A 15,895-nucleotide genomic window follows, 5' to 3' on the forward strand; every position below is an offset into this window, starting at 1 on the left:
TGGATAACCTTAGAGTTTGTATTGAACTGTTTCTTTTGCCCTTGGTGTTAGGAAATCAATTCCCATTTCCATGCTTGTTTTTGGTTTTCCTGTCTTGCAATTAGGATCACAGTGCTGTCTGAAAGGATAGAGAATTTTGTGGAGAGAAGAGCTGAATCTGAAAACAAGCATGGAAATGGTAAGAGAATATGGTTGGAGGTGGAGTTCAGGAGGAACCCATGAGTATCATTAATACGGAGCCAAATCTATTTATGGGTGTTGTTCGGTTTCTAAGGTCAGAATGGACTCATTCTTCGTGCCATGTCAGTCAACAACATTTTTTTTTTAATTTTAAATATTCATGTATATAGTTGGACTATGTATTTCAATTGAATTAATGAACATATGACATGTTATGTTGCTTATATCATATTCTGCTTGCTTCTTTAATTTGGTGCACTTGCCTATGTAATTCCTGTCCATGATGTTTTACGATTTATATCACTTTTAAATAGAGTTTTATATTTGTGAAGTTACATGATCTAATTTTGTTTTTCTACACACATATCAAAAAGGTAAAATTCACATTTTTTTTCTTCTTTTTTGTCATTTCACTTTTTCTCTTCTCTTTGTTGTGTGTATAGAAAAGTAAAATTAGATCATGTAATATTATAAATATAAAACTCTTTTAATTAAATATGTTCGATATCATTTCATCAAATGCAAATGGGTGTTTGTCTTTTCCAATGTCAAACGTGGGTTGCAAATTTCTGTTAAAATTACAGAAACAATTGGGGACCTCTAGGGCTCTAGGTACACTAAATATGTGTATGTACTGATAAACACCTTGTGTAATATTCAAAAAAAAAAAAAAAAAAAATTGACGCAAGTAGCGCCAAATGGCGCTCTTGGTGCCAAGATTACAAAAAAAAAGGGGCCGACACGAGTAACGTCAATTATGGCGCCTTTAGCGCCAAAATGGCGTCGCGTCAATTTTTTCGCGAAGTGCGTGAATGTGTATATATATATATGTATATATATTTACGTATGTGTAAAATAATAATAATAATAATAATAATAAAAAGAAATAAGTAATTACAAATTAAGATAAATGTATATAATATATAATATATTAATAATAAAATAAATAATACTAATAATAATATAATAATTGTTAAAAATAAAAATATGTATAAATATATTGCAGAAAGTAAATAAAATGTAAACAAGTAACGTGGAGCCATCTGATAAACGTTTACGAGAATATTTCTAGAAACGTATTACGTGGTTAGTTATCAGAATAGTAATGATTACTTAGTTACTAATTACGTTCGAATCTTACAAAATGTAACCGTAAGCAAGTTTCTTTGTATATGTATATATATACATCACTGTGCATAAGAAGAAAGAGAGAACAGGGAGAAGAAAAAAAAAAGAGATCAGTAAGAAGTGAAAGAGAGAGAGAAAGAGAGATCAACAAAAAAAAAAAGGAAAGCGACGAGACAGAAAGTAATATTGAGAGGTTTAAAAACATTCTCTCGTATTCCTTGCAATCATCTTGGGAAAACGATGTTTAAGTTTCATACCTTTGTCATTTTACCGAACTCTTTTCCGTATATATTCTTCCGTTTAAGTTTATTTTTTGTTTTATTCATTTGCAGTATATTTGTTTCCTTTTTAATTTTATTTCTTTTCACCTACTGATTACATAGTGGAGTAATTAATTGGTACCAAATAATTACGTAAAGAATATGTAAATTTAACTGATGAAGACTGCTATGAACTGAACCACAGAGTTTGGGTTCAGATGATTATAGGGTAAGGGACGCCTTATCGTGGTTTGAGCTCCTCCACAATAAATATTTCATATGCAGAAGACCAAAAAGTTGGAAAATTATTTAGCTTCAGTTAAATATTACACAATGTATTATTTATTATATATTTATATTACTTCATTTCGTCGAATTATCTGAGGGAATGGTATTTTTCGTGATTACGGCTGGAAATGGTTATAGTTAGAAAACTTTAATGTTACTGAGAATTTTCTCACGTGTGTTTGTTTTGTGCTAACCTTTCCAGAAAATCATAATGCCTAGTCTAAGCTTAGCAAGTGAAGGATGGAGTATCAATGTTTACTCTTGCGAGGACTGCATGGAGTTTTATATTGTAGTAGAAAATCAAGGAGCCGCTTCGATATTCTATGCTGATAGCGTGGAGACCTACATCTATAGGCTAGATTAGGATAAGACTTTTGTATTGTACAATTATGTGATGTAAAATATACTGAAGTGATGTAATATTTAGTAGACTGTAGGACCTATGTAAAATAACTCATTTTTGTATCTGACGTAATGTTATCTATAAAGTAATGTTGGTAGATGTTTATATAATTTTCTTTATTGTTATTATCATCGATGTGTATTAATTAATTAATAACATTGATTCCTTTCCATCTTATTTCTCATTGACTATGCGGAAACATAAATATAAATGTAAATAAAAGAAATCATGTAATATTCCTTATAAACGTTTGTAGCAAGGGATGTTACACCTTGGATGCATACTTTTCCATAATTAAGGACTCAAATCGTCTATCATTTTTTTTTCTTCTAATAAAATATTTTATACTAAGGAAAAAAATACAATCAATTAAGATAGAAGTATTTATTTTCTTAATTAACAGTATTTTATTTTATTTTTTGGAAATAATTAACAGTATTTTATTGAGAAACATAATTAGTAACTATAAATTTAAACTCTATAATTAAAATCATCAAGTTCATACGGTTATGTATAGTCCTTACAGACTCGTTTCACCTAAATATGTCTATGTCATACACCATCTTGGCATTTGCAAGGTAACTTATGTATACAAGTCACACAAAAAAAAAAAAAAAATTATAAAGGAAAAATATTTCTCTTATTGGATGAAATATATTTTATAATCTTAAAAAATATTATTTTGGAATTTGAGAAAAAAATATATAACAGTTTTTCAAATTCCAAAATAATATTAGTTTAAAAAATATAAAATTTAATCTGGGAAAAACTTAACCTATTTATAAATAAAGGAAATTATAAATGATCATTTGTTTGTTTTCATATCGAGTTCAATTTTTTTTTGTAAAGAAATACCTTCATCAACACCAAACGGAACACGCTTTTCAAGAAGTTTGTCTTTTCGTTTTAGTTAAAAATGAAAACATCACTCATATTTTCGGAAATATTTTTTATAGTCCAGATCATTCAATAACTTTGTGCTGCCTCTTACAATACAAATTTTTCTTTCTCTCTTTATCCTGTTATTTTTTAGCTTTTTCAACTTTACCATCTCATTTACAGAACCACCTAAAAAAATGATAGTTCCATAGCATAATAAATACTGTTCATATTTTCTTAGTTTTGATGAAGATTCCATTGCATTTATCATTCCATTGCATTTTCTGAAGTTTATATCACATCACATTAATAACAGATGCATGCCCAACAAGCGGGTCTCGTGAAAATTAAAGTATTACATAAAACAAATATAATATATTTTTGATATTGAACGAGATAAATTATCTTTTGTACATAATAAAAAAGGGATGAAATTCATTAAACAAAAAAAGAAAAAAGAAAAAAAGTGAATTTCACTTATTTTTTATATGTACATATGATAAAATTATCTTATGTAACATAAAAAATATATTCCTTTAAAAAAATCAACAATCTATCAATTCTAGTATATGTAATAAGAGTTCACATGTAACAAACTATCAAAATACATAGTGTCAAATAATTTGAAATTTTAAAATATATTTAATACTTACTTTTCACAATCACTTCTTGAGTTTTATACACAACATCAATTCAATTGAGTAATTAATCAAACACTCACACTCTCAATTTGTGAAATGCCGAAGTAGCAAAGTCAAAATCAAGAGCGACATCTCATTTTCTAATTAAACGACAATGGAATTATTATATATAATTAAACGAAAATATTTCTTCTCCATTTACCGATCACTTATGATATAATAACCAGGCTTGATTCCTGAGATTTGAATTACCTACCTCCATCAATCTATATCAATACTGCAAAGGAAGAAAGCTAGGCGTTTTGGAACAATATCTAATGATTTCAATTGGCCAAACCAGTAGCGGATCCACTTGCGGCCAACGGACATAAAATCTTGGATTTCAATTTTATTTTTTTTGGTTATATGTGCTTATTTGTCTCTTGGTTCAATATATATATTAGGAATAAATATTCTTTTAAGTCCATAACAAAAAATAAGGTCCTTATTTTAGTCCATTACAAAAAAAATATAGTCTCGATGTCCTTCAAAAATTTAAAGTGGATCAATTTAGTTAAAATTGTGGTCCCTCGCAAATTCAAAAAAGACCTACATTAGTCCCTCAAAAAGACCAAAATGGGTCCACTTTGAATTTCACAGGGACCAAGTGACTAATTTTTTTTATAATGGACTAAAGTGGGGACCGGATTTTTTGTTAGGGACCAAAAAAGATATTTATTCTTATATTAGTTAGCAACGTAACAACGTAAGGAGATGATTAAAACAACGTAGCAACGCAAATTGATTAGACAGAAAACTTATTCTTTCTCCTCTGTCACGTACCCATTCTCATGCTCTCTTCATCATTTGTTTCCTTTTTTATTTTTATAAAAAGAGAGAATTGATTGCAAGTCTGACATTCTCAAATAAGTTAATATCTAGAGACGAGACATTCACTGTGATTTTGCTTGCCTTATGTACATGTAGTATTGACTTTTTTATTCACCACTATAAAATAGAATGATGATGTATGGATGTACTGGAGTATATTCTCATATTTGTTTTGGAGGATTGGTAAGATTTAGGGAGAAAATAATTGGTCAAACTATTGCCTGCAGCTTGTTATGGAAGCAACTAGATTATGAGCGGGTTTAAGCGTTGATTTAAGCTTTCTTTACAATTTTTTTTTCATAAAAACATTTTTCTGGGTCCGTCAGTGGGCCAAACTGAAGTTGATACGGTGGAAGTTGTGTAATCGCGTGTCTGCAGTCGGTTAATTAATATTCATATAATATTAATTCAATTTAATTAATGCGGAAGCTGAGTAATTTTTTTTTAATTATTCTTTAATATTATAATTAAAATCATTAATTTATAATTAAATCCACAACTACATTTGCACATATGTATGCATGATGCATTCATGAATAGAACTTTATGCTTGGATGAGTAAATGCATTTATTAGTGTGTGTATCCCATCTCATGCATTAGTTTCCTTTTCATTAAATTTTTTCAAGAACAGAGCATAAAATGTTTACAACCCTTTCTGGCTGCATGTACGACCACTTTCTATGCTCAAAACCAATTGTTTATACCCTTTGGAATCTTCCACAGGCTAATGTAATCAATTAAATATTCAAAGTGACACAATAATTTAAAGGAAAAATCTGACATCCCTCTTTTTTTTAGAAGAGTTAATTTGATATTTTATGAGTTATTAGAAAATGTGGTCAATTAAGATCCTATGCTCTAATGGTAAGTCTCCAAAGAAGAAAAGAATACCTGTCTTCCCCCACGAGGCACTTGAGTTCCAAACCAGACAACACATGCAAAGTATATTTAACCTTGCTTGCCCTCCTCCCAACAATCACAGCCTATGACTATAATCTAGAAAAAGGTTCTCTTTTCCTAGGTTTCTTCTCTTTCAAATAAGCACCAAACACTGACCAGTGAAATAACAAAGCTTGCTCATAAAAGAGGAGATGGAGAAGAAAAATCTTCCGGTAAAAATGGAGAGTTGGATTAAGCATACGAGGTTAGTAATTCTTTCTTTTCACACAGCCGAAATTTCGTATAGTAACATGTATCATCCATGTCTTGCAATTTTCATACCACTCGTATATTCATTTTGAGAGGCTTCTGTTTCCATACAACATTTTCCATATTTCAATATCAACCATTTTGAGAACCTAGGTGTCTGATCAAGAATATTATCATTCTTTGTAGACATTAGCATTGAAGTCAGAAGGTTATATATAAAATTATCTTCATTTCTCTTTTACAAAATCGTTTTTGTTTACTAGAGATCTTATCCATATGTATACAACAAAAATAGCTGCTTCCACAAATATTGTTTATGCTGAAAACTTTTTTTAGAATGAAATTAACTGATGCAGAGGAGGAGAATAAAGCTGATCTGGGTGGCAGCAGGGATCAGAAAATACCAATACAGAAAACTCAATCCTTCAAAGGTGACGTAGTTTTTCCCTTGCAGGCTTTGTTATCAATATTAGGCAGCAAAGAAAGTCATCATGATGAGAATTTGTGATATTCTGCCATCTTAAACAAAGCAAAGGGACAAAAAAAGTGGGGGGGAAAAAAGAAAAGCTTTACTTCCCCATATCTCGAGAGATTAAGATAGCATATATTCCATTTGACCAAAAATTTGTTCCTTGATGATAATGAGTAAAGAGAATTAGAACCTCCAAGAAGGATTTCATTTTTATTTACTTATATATTTATTTTTTAAAATAGAAAGAACTAAAGTTGAAATAATAAATATGTAAAGGGGTAATGATTTCCATTTCCATCATTAATTGATGCTAAATTGTCAACCTATACATAGTGTAATTACAGTTTCACATGATACTCTATGTCATGCAATAAGTTATCCCCCGGAAGCATGCATGAATTAATTTCGAAAGAGTGATACACATTAATGAGGCTATTCATTTTCTTACCCCCTTTTTTAGCTAAAAATTGAATGAGGCAATCAGTTAATTAACAAACTCCAGTGACAAATTTCTACAGATAAGAAAAAGGCTCAGAATTGGTTTCAGAGACAATTTTCAAGGAAAATGAGTCAGGATTATGACACCATAGAAACGGAGCATGCCACAGCAGTAGCTGCTGCTGCATTCGCAATTAGTTCACAACAAGAGGTCTTAGAAGTCCCACAAGAAAAGAAAAAAAGTGAACCCCCTAAGACCTCATTCACCGAGACCAAAAGCAAGATGGATGGTACAAAATATCCAATTTTCCAGCCTAGTGGTAGTGGTGGATCCAAGCGATTCTCAGGTAAAGATATATATGAACAGAAAACTTGTTTCATAATTTATACCTACTTTTTGAGGGGGGGAAATGACAATTTTGGTGATTTGCATCTGTATCACATGTAGGCTCATTCAAACACACGAATGACAAAGATAACAATGTGCCAATATCCCCAGTAACAGAAGAAAAGAAGCCTGAAAAGACCATCACCCCCGCACCATCAAGGAAAAAGACTTTAACTTTTAGGAAAAAGTTAGAGCGCACAGATGATGAAGAACCTGATATCCCAGCACCGAAAAAGACTCCATCTTTTGGTGATAAGCACTTGATGAAAACTGATGATATAAAACCTGAGACCCCAAAACCAAAAGTTCCTCCATCTGTTCATGATGATGATGAACCTCATATCCCAGCACCGAAAAAGACTCCACCTTTTGGTGATAAGCACTTGATGAACACTGATGATATAAAACCTGAGACCCCAAAACCAAAAGTTCCTCCATCAGTTCATGAGTCTGTGTCTTTAACGCCGCGGCCGCCGCCGCCGCCAATCACGGAAACTTCAACCCCTGCAAGGATACCAGTTGGAACCCGGGGGCAGATACCATCAACACCAAGCATCAGAGAAACAAAAGCAGATGCTTGGGAGAGGAACGAGCTAGAAAAGATCAAAGAGAGGTAGGTACTTGGTAATTGTACATTGCATTTGCATTCTAACAAAGAAACCATTCTCAATGAGGACTTGAATATACACTATTAATCTCTGGCTTCATGCATTGCTTACAATGAAAATAATTGTCAGGTATGAAAAGTTGTTAGAGACTATAGAATCATGGGAAAAGAGGAAGAAGATGAAAGCTAGACGCAAGCTAAATAAGCGAGAGGTTTTTCTCTCAACTCAACCATACTTTATGTTCAATTGAAATAAATTATATATGTATATATTGCTTACTTTATTAACTATATGAAACATGCAGCTGAGTGAAAGCGAGGGGAAAAGAGTGAAAGCGAGGAAGAAATATATGAATAAGATAAATTATATAGATGAGATTGCAGGGGGAGCAAGAGCACAAGCAGATGAAAGACGAAAGAATGAAGTGCTCAAAGCAAGAGAGAAGGCAAATATAATTAGAACAACAGGGAAGCTTCCAGGGTTATGCTCTTGCTTCTAACAACACCCATTATATATATTTGTAATTAATATCACTGAGTTTGGGCAACAAACAGAAAATCTGTAAATATTCATTTCATAGTTCTATGATTTCTATCTATACTGCTCTCTGTATTCCTTTGTAGTCTGGTAATTTTTCGATTTACACAAAGAAAATAAGGAAAGAAATAAACTTTTGGTGTACATTAGTTACAGTTGCTTCAAGTTTTGGGTTGTGATACAATTAGCACACATTCCAGGAAAGTACAAAATTAAACACTTTACCCAGAAAACGAAGATTTAATCAGTGAACAAGGGGTATTTTTATAATACTTAATTCATTTTGAAATATTATTAGTTTTTCTAACAGATATTTTTACTTTATTCCATTTATTACTTTGAAAAATTATGTATTGATCATTTCTTTCAATTTTTATTTTTTTATATTAATATTAAAAATAAAAAAACGTAAATAAAATAAAATAAAAAAATCAATCAAATATGATTTATCATATGATATCTTGAATCGGAAAAGAAAATCATTAAAAACTAATGGATCATAGGTATTCAATATTTGTAATAAAGACATGCTTCAATTAAAAACGTCCCTAGACCATTCTTGTACATCAATTTATGAATCCATGATGATACTAAAAAGAGGACAAAACGGGTAGATACACAAGCTAGGGTGATAGATACACACAAACAGAGCCATAGTGGAAAACGGATAGTAGAAGTCTATTACACAAAATACAAAAGCTTAGTTATTCAATCCATGATATGATATAACAACAACAACAACACTCACTAAAAGGCCCTTAAAATGAGTGAGTCTATTTCAAGAAGCTTCCAGCCAACTTGCCAAAACCACCACCTAACCCACCTCCAGATTTGGCATCATCATCACCTTCAGACTTCGGTTTTGATTCTTTTGAAGGTGTGGTAGTAGTAGTAGTAGTGGAGGAGGACTGGTACTTGTGCAGATAATCCGAAGCCTTGTCAACATATTGACCAATACCCTTTTGATCATCGAGTTTTCCATATTGACCAGCTGCATCTAGAAGATCCCCTGCAGCATCAGCCACCTTTGCTTTGTCCACCTTGTCAGATTCACCACCAAAAGTGGATTGTGCAGCCTCTGCCACCAACTTTGCGCTCGACATAAGGTCGCTCTTTGAGTGTTGCTCTTCCTCATCAGGTTTGTTGTGTGTTTCCGAAGCCATTATTTTTCTTTAACTTGGGGGGAGGAGGTTATGCAATAACTGGAAGAGGGTTATCCTTACTTTTATAATAGTATATGGGGTAGATTTTGCAAAAAAAAATATCTATACAATTTGTGGTTGAGGATAACGTTACGTGGGTCTGAATCTGAATTCTCTACTTAATAAAAATATATGATATGATTATAAAGGTAGATCAGTAACAAAGAAAGAGAAAAAAAAATATTAAAATAAATAATTATAAAATTATAACTATTAATTTATCTTTATATAATATTGTAATCTTTTTTGATTATATTATATTATCCATTTCCGGTCTGAGTTGTCTGTTCACACATTAAAGGCAGTGGGGACTTACATTATTTTTAGACACTGTTTGCTTTGCGTGTCGGCAAGCGTGTTGCTTTCTTCGTCGGGTCCCTCTAATTTACTAAAAATCAAAAGCCAATAGCTCTTAGGCATCCACGGACCACTTGTATTAAAAATCTGGTAAAGATTGTTTTCTGCCTTTACAATTTTATCAGGCACTATAAAAAAAATGAAATAATGTACAACATAAAATATATTTTATTAAATTTTGTATTATAAGAAGAATAGATTTCACAAAAATTTTAATTTGTTAACAATATAAATAATTAGTTATGACTCGACCAATACATTATTATTTTGTTTGGAATGTTGCTCGATATATATTTGTTCTAAATCAGGCCCTTGTTTGGTTATTTTAAATGGCTGTCACGTAGGGGCAATAAAACTTAATACATGAAAGCCCTTGATTCCTACGTATACAAATACATCTTCTCATATTAAAATTTCATATGATTTTGGTTAAATGAAAATTTTCTATTTATATCTTTTTTTATTAATAATAATCAAATTTCAATTTATTTAATACATGTGAAGAAAGAAATAGACAAAAATTTTATATTACCAAGTTATATAAGGTTTTAATACAAGAGGATTAACTCCCCATAAATATATGTGTTCCCATCATATCTTCTAAGCACATATGATTTTTTTACGAGGTCATGCAATTTCACACCATAATAAAGTTTATAAGATAAAAAATAACGCTCTTTTAAGTTAAACGGATAAATAAGGATCATGTTCTGCAACCACTGCCCACAAGATTAAATACAGTGTCTCTTTCACTTTCTTTATTATTATTTAACTTGTTGTTTCTCTTGTAGGAAAAAATAAATTTCATAAATAAGCCAAAGCCACCATCTCATTAATTCTCAATTTGTCTAAAAATTTGTTTAGCATTTTTTTTAAGTTAAAAATTACTTTTAAGTTAAAATTAATTAAAAAATTATAAACTATTTAATAATTATATAAAAAATTTAATTTAAAAGTTTAAATTAAAAATAAGCTAATATAATTTAAAAAAGCTCCTAAGAAAAGCTTTTAACTTTTAACTTTTTCTTTCACTATAACTTTTTTTTTATTATTATAAGAATTTTTGTAAAAATTTAACTTTTATTTATATGGAGAAAAAGATTTTTTTTAAAAAATTCCCATACTAATGCAATAATTACATTGAAACTTGGAGGTTTAAAGTATTGCTTTTTCAAGGACGTTTGATAAAAGAGAAACATTTATTTATTCGGGAACAATAGATTATCGGAATGTAGTGAGAAATATATTTTCTTGAAATGTTACTAAAATGTTGTTTGGTATGGCCAAAATTTTTCGAAATTTTGTGATTTATTTTACTGAGTGTGTGTTTGGTTAATTGTGAAATATTAGTGGGCATGTGAGGTTATTTTACGAAAATAATCTCACATTTACTTTTTAATATCATATTATAAGGAACGTTAAACATACGAAAATATCTCTACACATAGTTGAACATAGTTGTTTTGTGAAGACAAAGAAGAAACGAATCCGGGTTAAGGAACCTAGCCAAATTCATTGAAAAAGACATACGGGTTGGGTGAGTGGCTTTCATCTCCAGATTTCGTCCACTCCAGATTTCATCTCTAGCCAATATGTCAACATTCTTCACAGGTATACCTTCTGATGTATAAACAGGGTAAACGTCCAAGCTTCCACGGTAGAGCAAATGTTCTTCCAGAAGGATGCGACCAATTACACGGAGAGAGAAAAAGCTTTCACATATATCGTACACAAAATGGGGTTAACTTCATCCACATATTCGGGTCTTATTTTCCACTTCCCCATGCACGAAATTTTTCATCTAATCCATGAAACTTGTTAACTGAGCATTGTACATAACTTAACACACAACACCAATTTTCGGAATAAAATGTTTGCCTGAAAAGTTTTTCATTTTTTCGCACCAAACGTGGAAATGTTATTTCTCCAATGATAATTTTTTAAGAAATGTAAAATATATCTGGTACCAAACGCGCCTCTAGTCACGTCAATATACTTCCCCCATTTCAAAATATAGATAATCATTTTTCCAATCCAAGTTTCACATTATATCCAACCAATCAGTGGCAACGCAATGAACAAATTGGTTTGACCGTCCCCTACTAGTTTATAATTTCTTTTTGCGTTTTGTTTTTCTCTTTTAACATGAAAGGAGAAATATTTCTACAAAAACATATTTCAGATAGATTATAACATTAAAAAATTAAAAATTAAAATAAAATTAAAACATATAAATTGATATATGTGTGGTAAGAGAAATACTTTATTCTTTCTTTTGAACAGTGACCAAAATGTCACTGTTCATCAAGTTTTTTACCTAAATGTCACGCGAACAGTGTTATTTTCCAATCTGCCACGTGGACAAGTTCGCTACCCGGTGTAGCGAACTCGGTTTGCTGACGTGTCACGTTTCTAGTAGACACCAAATTAGCTACACGGAGTAGCGAACTTGGTTTTAACCAAGTTCGCTACATAATGTAGCGAACTCCATCTTTTTTTTTAAACTGGGTACTTGTTATCCACTAGAAATGTGACACGTCAGCAAACTGAGTTCGCTACACCAGGTAACGAACTTGTCCCCGTGGAAGATTAGAAAATAACACTGTTCGCATTACATCTAAGTAAAAAACTTGGTGAACAGTGACATTTTGGTCGGTATTCCTCTTTCTTTTTACGGTGATAGATACGATAATGTGCTTGCTTATGCTTGATATGTAATGATTACTAGGATCCTTATGCTCTTACTACCCAAAAACGAAACAGAGGCAGTATAAGGAAATAGACCACATATACACTTATGCGTGAAAGTTAGAGAGTGACAAGATGAGGGGATACTCACCGGTTATGGCATGTAAGGGAAAATATGGTTCAAAACTTAGTTTTGATGGCCTTCCTTGCAAGAGTCGACTCCTCAACTGCTTGCAAAGGAATTTCCTAAAGAAGCCGAAAAGGGGAATGAGAAAACAGAGATGAAGAAGCAACACCACACCTCCTCCAGCTAGTGACCGAGAATGTGGTAAGTGGTGAAGATCCAATGGCTTCAACTAGGAGAGAATACCGGCCGAAGAACTTAGATGAGGACCACTGACTTGGAGGCTTGCATGCGGGAAGAAGTTTGAACTTAAATGATGGTGGTATGAGGGATTTCGGCTTACAAGAATTGGGGCCAAAGGGAAAACCTCTTTGCATGAGTGCTTGGAGTAGGAGAGGACAAAAGAACTTAGGTGATGCCCACTCTCTTAAGAGCTCGCGACCTTGTGAAAAAAAGGGGTGACTGATTCATCTTCTTGACTGTCTAAATGGTTAACACGGTGATGGCCAACTACCTTCCTCATCCATGCTTCAAGTGTTCGAGTTGGTGGCTGCATGCAGGTGAAAAGGTCCACTCAGCACTGCTCCGAACAAAAGAGAGTATGAGACATGTGACTGAGCACGCATCATCTAAGCATGCCGAAGGTACCCAGCAAGAGCACCCCGGCTCCGTGCGCATAGGTTCCTTGGATATTCAGTTCTGTGAGCCAAAAAGAATATCACTTGGAGTTCTGTTAGCATGTGCACCTTAGTGCTATGGACATCCGTTCTGGCGTTATATACGCGCTCTATTTAGTACTTTGGCGTTATATACGCGCTCTGTTTAGTACTTTGGCGTTATATACGCGATATGATATATGATAAAAAGGAACTATGATGAAAATGATTTCATGTTTGTAGCGACTGTTTATAATTTTGTGCCTAGTTTAATATTGTTGCATTATTGATTTTGTTGCCACACTATTGAGATTTTTCTTACTCCTTTGGGGCTGCTATTTTTACAAAATGGCAGGAGGACGTAAAAGCTTTTGAGGACTTGGATATTTGTTGTTGGCTTCTACTGTATTGGGCATGCTACTATTGATGTGATATTGTATGGATGACTGTATGAAATTGAAAAGTTTTTTTTCTGTGAACTATAATTTTATTTTGCATTACGATTTTATGACCAGCAAGTATTTTGGAAACAGATGTTGAAACGTTTGCGAAAAGGATTTTGACATGTTATCTAAATGCTGAGTTTGAAAAGTCTTTGCGAGCACTTTGTAAATTGTCGTAAAGGAAATACGGACCTCCGATTTTCTTATAATTTATATGCACACGTATATTTTTTCTTATAATTTGTATGTAATGATTGCAGATTTGCAGTAGGGATTCGCTGAGGTTTTTTTTTTTTTTGTATAACAAAGGAAAAAACAGCAAAAGAAAACAAACTACAATCTGCAGTTTCTTGGGCAAAAGGTGCCGATAGCATCAGTACCAACTAGAGGCCTACAGTCACTAGGGGGTTCAACGAATACATGAGTATTCCAATCACTAAACTGATAAGCATAGGACGCCATCCAATCAGCTACCTTGTTGACTTCACGGAATGTGTGGGTAACCAGAACTTCCCAATCCAATTGGATGAGATTCCTAATTCTGTTGATTACGTGAGCCATGGGGTGAGATTCCTGACAGCCATTCTTGATAGTGTTGACCACCACCAGCGAGTCTCCTTCAATCCAAACCTTCTTGAATCCACCCTTCCAAGCTTGAAGGAGGCCTTCATAGAATCCTCTCACTTCATAGATTTCCAACCAGATAACCTTATCTACCCCATCCTGAGCCGAAGGAGGGAGAATGCTTGCTAACTTTGCACAGGTAGGCGCTGGCAGGAGGTTATTCAAGGTTGCCCAGTCCCAACAGCCTTCATTTGAGATGAAATTCGAGACAGTCCAGTTGGCAGATTCCACTGGATTCTCAGTTAAAACTTAAAACTAAGGTCTGCAAGGTAGGAGAGTTGGGCACCCAGGTTAAATCGTACATTATGCACAGTTGCACACTATAGTGTATGTTACAGGTACTACTTTAGTTGTTATTATTTTTGTAATCTTGTTACAGGTACTTTTAATTATAAATAAAATATAATTAATATAAATAAATATACTTAAAAACATTAATTTAATTAATTAAAAACTCTTTTGTTCGTAATAAAAAATAAAATAAAAATGTAAAAATACAGATCTTTTGAAACTTTTATTTCTTAAAATTCTGAATGTTGAACGCCATGCTCCCAATAAGTTATTATTTCACTATGGCACCTGTAGAAAAGCACCTTTCTTGGTTGTGTTGACTGTTGACGAAGAATAGGAACATTTAAAGGTCTGAATCAAAGTCAGCTACCATCTAAACTAAAATACAACTGCTTCCTGTAAAAGCAAATAAAAAAAACCACCTACAATTTCGTTCTTTAATTTGATATTGAATATTGATTCGTTGTTGTAAAAAACATTATCATTTAACTATATATTGTTATTTTTAAAAAGTTTAATTATTATCACAGTTACACATTCAGAAATAGAAAAAAAATTAAATGACACACCTTATATTCTTTCACTCTCATAAAGAGGTGGGATCCACACCTTTACAAAAATTTTCAACTATTCTCTCTTTCATAATTTATCTCTTTTTCTCACTTAAAATGACACAACTTTATATCTTTCAAAACGATACACATTTTTCCCTAGAAATAATACAGTAATATTAATATAACATATATTTCTAAGTGAAACCAACCTTTAAATTGTACGAAATCTTTCGTACGAATTTTGGCAAATTGATAGCTATCCCATCACAACGAGAAAAGTTATTGTGCTCTAGGTGCTGGTGCAGGTGCACCTTTTTCCAAAGTAGAAAAAAATTAGGACATAGAAGAAAATAAGCAAAATGATAAGGGTAAAAATATCATAAAAAATCTCCATTTTAGGAAAAAAGAACACCTAATAGTGGTGCACCCATTCCATAATAACTTTTCTCCATCACGACACTCCAACCATTAGTTGTGTTATCTGAATATTTCATTAATTACATATATCAAATATTATAAAAAAAAATATTGACCATCCAGAAAATATTGATCGAGTATTCGAACATGTCACAAAATGTTGAATGTGTGTCAAAAATTATTGACCGTGTATCGAATGCGTGTTGAAGCATTAACCGCGTGTCCCAAAATGCTGACCATGTGTCAGATGCGTGTCAGAATGGACATATGCCCAATGGCAAACCTAGGTGGTTGCCA

At 32.3% G+C, this 15,895-nt stretch overlaps 2 protein-coding genes across 2 annotated transcripts; one reads left to right on the forward strand and one right to left on the reverse strand.

Moving 5' to 3' along the window:
• The first annotated feature begins 6,806 nt into the window (after positions 1–6,806).
• Positions 6,807–8,564, forward strand: LOC133311037 (remorin-like). Its single transcript, XM_061512047.1, has 3 exons — positions 6,807–7,710; positions 7,835–7,916; positions 8,010–8,564. Exons 1-3 carry the CDS (start codon positions 7,361–7,363, stop codon positions 8,202–8,204), a joined length of 627 nt encoding a protein of 208 aa, XP_061368031.1. The 5' UTR covers positions 6,807–7,360; the 3' UTR covers positions 8,205–8,564.
• A 184-nt stretch (positions 8,565–8,748) lies between these two features.
• Positions 8,749–9,446, reverse strand: LOC133311030 (nodulin-related protein 2). Its single transcript, XM_061512040.1, has one exon. It carries the CDS (start codon positions 9,403–9,405, stop codon positions 9,016–9,018), a length of 390 nt encoding a protein of 129 aa, XP_061368024.1. The 5' UTR covers positions 9,406–9,446; the 3' UTR covers positions 8,749–9,015.
• Positions 9,447–15,895: the final 6,449 nt, after the last annotated feature.

The sequence above is a fragment of the Gastrolobium bilobum genome, unplaced genomic scaffold (assembly GCF_033153095.1).
Source record: "Gastrolobium bilobum isolate Gb01-03AN ecotype WA unplaced genomic scaffold, APGP_CSIRO_Gbil_v1 utg3218, whole genome shotgun sequence".
In the NCBI taxonomy this organism is placed as follows: Eukaryota; Viridiplantae; Streptophyta; class Magnoliopsida; order Fabales; family Fabaceae; genus Gastrolobium; species Gastrolobium bilobum.

Excerpts from the sequence above, each read along its gene's own strand:
- LOC133311037 (XM_061512047.1), top strand. The coding sequence starts at position 7,361 with ATGAAAACTGATGATATAAAACCTGAGACCCCAAAACCAAAAGTTCCT. Across the intron at positions 7,711-7,834 it reads CTAGAAAAGATCAAAGAGAG|GTATGAAAAGTTGTTAGAGA; the intron begins GTAGGTACTTGG and ends AATAATTGTCAG. Across the intron at positions 7,917-8,009 it reads GCAAGCTAAATAAGCGAGAG|CTGAGTGAAAGCGAGGGGAA; the intron begins GTTTTTCTCTCA and ends TGAAACATGCAG.
- LOC133311030 (XM_061512040.1), bottom strand. The coding sequence starts at position 9,405 with ATGGCTTCGGAAACACACAACAAACCTGATGAGGAAGAGCAACACTCA.